The sequence below is a fragment of the Juglans regia genome, chromosome 8 (assembly GCF_001411555.2).
Source record: "Juglans regia cultivar Chandler chromosome 8, Walnut 2.0, whole genome shotgun sequence".
Taxonomy (NCBI): domain Eukaryota; kingdom Viridiplantae; phylum Streptophyta; class Magnoliopsida; order Fagales; family Juglandaceae; genus Juglans; species Juglans regia.
Window position 1 is genome coordinate 25,856,632 of NC_049908.1, and position 4,832 is coordinate 25,861,463.

General features: G+C 38.8%; 1 protein-coding gene across 1 annotated transcript; it reads right to left on the reverse strand.

The window, feature by feature from the left end:
• Nucleotides 1–3,119: 3,119 nt before the first annotated feature.
• LOC109021898 (putative UDP-rhamnose:rhamnosyltransferase 1) lies at nucleotides 3,120–4,832 on the reverse strand. The gene has a single exon (XM_019004632.2). It carries the CDS (start codon nucleotides 4,773–4,775, stop codon nucleotides 3,306–3,308), a length of 1,470 nt encoding a protein of 489 aa, XP_018860177.2. The 5' UTR covers nucleotides 4,776–4,832; the 3' UTR covers nucleotides 3,120–3,305.

The following is a 4,832-nucleotide window of genomic DNA, read 5'->3' on the forward strand; positions in this document are numbered from 1 at the left end:
CAGTTTTCGTCGGAAAAAGTTTTTTCTCACGAAAACTGGTGGTGGAATTGAGTTGTTGCCACGACCCATTCTCGTCAGGAAAAGTTGAAATTGAGTTGTTGCCACTACCCATTCTCATCGGAAAAGGCTTTTCCTCACGAAATCATGTAGTGGAATTCAGTAGTTGCCACGACCAGTTTTGGTCGGTAAAAGTTTTTTCTCATGAAATCAAGTGGTGAAATTGAGTTGTTGCCACGACCCATTCTCGTCGAAAACATTTTTTTCTCACGAAATCAAGTGGTGGAATTTTGTAGTTGCCATGAGCAGTTCTGGTCGTGAAAATTTTTTTTCCACGAAATCAAGTTGGGGGAATTTAGTTGTTGCCACAACCAGGTTTCGTCAAAAAAAGTTTTTTTCCACGAAATCAAGTGGTGGAATTGAGTTGTTGTCATGACCAGTTTTCGTCCAAAAAAGTTTTTTGCCACAAGAACCAATTGTGGAAGGTACCTATTTTTCCAGGAGTTCATGCTGTGGGAAATACTTTTTGATATTGTGGAAGGTACCTATTTCTACCACCTCAACTCTTCTTAAAATCAGAAATACCCAAATTTCATTCCTTTCAATTAAAAAACAACAATTAAGCAAGATATTATAAATAGTTACAAGGACACTCATGTACGGAAAGACACTCTTGAACAAAATCCAGCACCTGATCAACTTCAACTAAAAATAAAATTCACCCATATATTTATATAACAGAAAATGTACTAGTTTTACGCATCTTAATTTTCATAATTTTCACTGGGTTAACCAGTCAATCAAGGCCATGGAAATACATCATGCAGTTTACAAATAGGGGAGTACTATAGGAAGGAAGCCTAAATGGCCATCAGATTGTTCATAACAAATGGAGCTGCCTAATTACATGTATACATGCATATAGAAGGTTCAAGAGACATGACTGAAAACAGTTCCATGCTGCTGTAAATTCTCCATTTCATCTCCCCAAAATCTGGAAGCAGCCTCTTCATCCACAAATATTAGTCCCTCATATTTACCTGAAAAAACCATGAGAAATCATCTATATTAGCCAATAGAAAGCATATCTTACAAGTTAGCTACTAGGACATTACAGATGGCAAACACTTCAAAGGCTGATACAAACATTTTCTTATCTGAGACATTATAATGGCCTAAGCAAAAACCCATATAAAATCCACCATGTTTCTATTCATTTTTCACGAATAGAGTTAGTGTGATCAGACCACTATTTTCCACTATGCTTTGTCGTGGAAAAGAAATTTGTGGGAAAAACCCATATTTCTTGTAGTGTGGATAGATTTACAACTTGCGCCGTCTCACGTACTTAAAAAATTAATTACATTACACTAGATTTAAAAATTATTTATAGGTCCAAAAGTGATTAAAAATACATTTTTAGATCCAAATTATAAATTTAAATTTTGTAAATATGACTAAATTTAAAATTTATGTAGTTTTTAAATTTGCTAGTGTATATTTTGTAAAAAAATCTAACAATTTATAATATATATATTTATATATACACAATTTGTAAAATATAAATATATATTTATATATAAACATATAAGCGGGGGCGGGGGGAAATGCGGGATGGGGTTGGGCCCTCCCCACCACCCACCCCCACTAGGGGTGCTAGATGCTGGGCGGGGGCCCCCGCCGCCTCATGGGTGGAGTGGGGTTGCCCGCCCAGCATGGGGTGCAAGGCCCCGCTGCCCACCTCTATGACTGCTAATACCATTTTTCTTTGAAATATATATAATTAAAATATAGATTATATATATTAGTGGCACAATTAATAATGGCGATGTAGGCTATTAATAATATATCAAAGATAAAAAATTGAATCGGTTACCAATTAGTCTATATATTTTGTGAGTTAGACTTAGAGTACGTAATATGCAGCATGCATTTTCCCTGAGACCATGTCCCTTCGTCGCTTATAAAAATAAGAAACGTCGCATGCGTGCAATTTATATACAGGATCGGAATATTTAATACGACGTTTGTAATTATTCCTTTCGTTGCTTATATAAACAATAAACGCAAGTCGACAGATCATGATCAGCTGATAATGACTATATACGATCCAGAGATTTTTAGTGCCATAAATATTTACATGATCATCACTCTAGTTAGTTCTGTGAGCAATCCCATATATATTAGCTAGCCCCTTTGCTTAATCTTCTCCGGTACTATTACAACTTCATTTTCAGAATCCTGCATTAAATCAAACAATGGATGTCAAAGAAATGAGGTAACAGAGACCCCTTCTTGCAAGCAAGTGGAGTGAAGACATTACAAACAACATGTGCAGATAATGATATACCATCGAGATACTATGAACTTCGCCGGCCTCCAACTTCCATGAAATCTCGTATACTAATGAGCATCTTAACAACCAACAAAATATTAACCAAAATCCATTGCTTAGTCCCCTCTACAATTCCCACATTGCCCGAGAAAAGATTTTCCCCAGTTGATGCTACACGTACACAAAAAACTCCAAAATTTCCAAATTATGTTTTCAACAATGATGCCTAAGCATTGTTCGAACGCTGATTTAAGCTTTCGAACTAAGTTCATATCGTTTGAACCAAACACTTCCGTTCGAACGATATTGATTCAAATTCCTGCCATTTTTTTTTTAATAATTTCCCACCAAACAAATTGGTCGAATGAATAAATGTGGTGCTCGTATTAGTTTGAACCCAATTTTTTTGCATTTGTGCTGTCTTGCAACCATCCCGCCAGATTTCTCCATCAAAAAACTCCTGTTTGAACATAAAATTTCAATTCCAACAATTTTGAACTTCTCCCGAAAAAATTATATGTACTTTCCCTCTAAGACTATTATTCGAACAAAGACTAAATCATTCGAACAGACGTTAACTTTCTGTTCGAACATATGTTTACCCATTCGAAAGTATTTCTATTTTTGAGACGATATATTTCGTCACAAAAGATATAGTTCGAACACCTTGAGACTCTCATCCATATTTTGAGATGAAATTTAAATTTCGTCCTAAATAAGTACTTTTAGGGATGAAATTAAATTTATCCCTAATAAATTTCATCTCTAAAAATTAAATTTGTTGCAGTGATATATAGCTGGAATATTATTTTCGACTTTAAACCCCGTGAGGGGATACCAGCTTTACAATGATCGATGTTGTTTAAAACATCTCCAACAAGAAAAAGAAAACAAGGAAAATAATTAACCCAACATAATTATTACTCCCAAGCTGCTTGTTGAGGAACTTCTGTAAAACTTAATTTGCATAATCTTAATTATCACTTTCCTTGGTAATCTTCTTCCTGTGGTTCTCAAGCAATTCAACAAATCTGTCCACGTATCGGTGCTGGAGTTCCATATTCCCAATTATGGTGGTCATTTCCTTGGCTTTGTCCCTGAATATCTGGCCCTTTGCATCCTTCATTGCCAACCTCAAAGTTTGTGCCACTGAGTCCCTGGTAAATGACCCATCTTCTTCATTCCTGGGAATTTCAACTCCTACTTGTCTCTCTTCCAAGAATCTAGCAATTAATCCTTGTTCCACAATGAAAGGCAACATGATAAGTGCACATCCAAGCCGCAATGCCTCTGTTACTGAACCCCAACCACAGTGAGTCACGATGCCTCCAACTGACTCGTGGCCCAATATCTTGGACTGAGGTGCCCAGCCCGTCCAAACAATCCCACGACCTTTGGTTCGCTCCTCGAACCCTGCCGGTAGCAAAATCGAATCCCCATTCCCATCAGCTGACAGGTTTCTTATAGCCCAAAAGAATGGCAGCCTCGATTGCTCTAGCCCCAGAGCCAACTCATTGAAGTTTTCTTGACTCGGTCGGACCTCACTTCCGAGTGCTACATATACCACTGACCCTTTCTCTTTCTTGTCCAGCCAATTAGAAATTGTATGCCAAGTGCTATCTTTGTTGTCATTGTCTTCTTGTGGTGAGGGTGGCAATAAGCCCACAGGAGCCACAGGTATATGGAGAAGCTCTCCCAAGAGATTCAACCACTCAGCTTCGACTTCCATGCATGTTCTGACAGCCAGTACATCGGTGGCCGAGTACGTTGTTATGAAACGAAAGGAAGGGTCTGTAGTAGTACCAGAGTCATTCTTTCCAGCGTTAGTATCAAACATTTTTTTTACCTCGTAGCGTCGATATGCTATTTTGGTTGGAAAGGGGACCCATTTGGGAGGGACAAGGAAATGCTCAAGTTCTGTTCGTGTGTTGGGGTCGGGCTCGTTTGTTGTTTCCGACGACGTTGACAACGGCAACTTTGGTGGGGGGCCAGCGAAACACAAGGATGATGCGTTGGAAACAAAGAAGAAAGCCTGCGAGATGCCAAGTCTAGCTGCAATTGGTGGTAACCAGTAAGGGGAAAAGTCATGAATGATCCAATCAGGGCTCGAAGTTTCCAAGAACCTAGACAAAGGTTCTTGGAGACCATCGTGAGCCTTCATAAGATATGGCATTACGTACTGCTCCGGTACGTCCATGGTCGACTCTGCATTTTCAGGCATGTTATCAACATGGGGTAAGGGAAGCTTCACCAGGGTTATCAAAGGTGCAACATTTGGAGGGATATTGGGGAGGCGTTCAATATTTCTAGGTGTTGATATGAACGAAATACGATGACCCTTTCGCTGGGCTATAAGCTTGGCGAGCTCCAAAAATGGGAGTAGGTGACCAAAGGCTAACCATGGGAACATGGCTATGTGAAGCTGCTTCTTGGGCTCGGCCATGGCGACTTGCTACTTTTGAGGTGGTGGAATTCCAATATTACTTTTATCTTGTTCTAC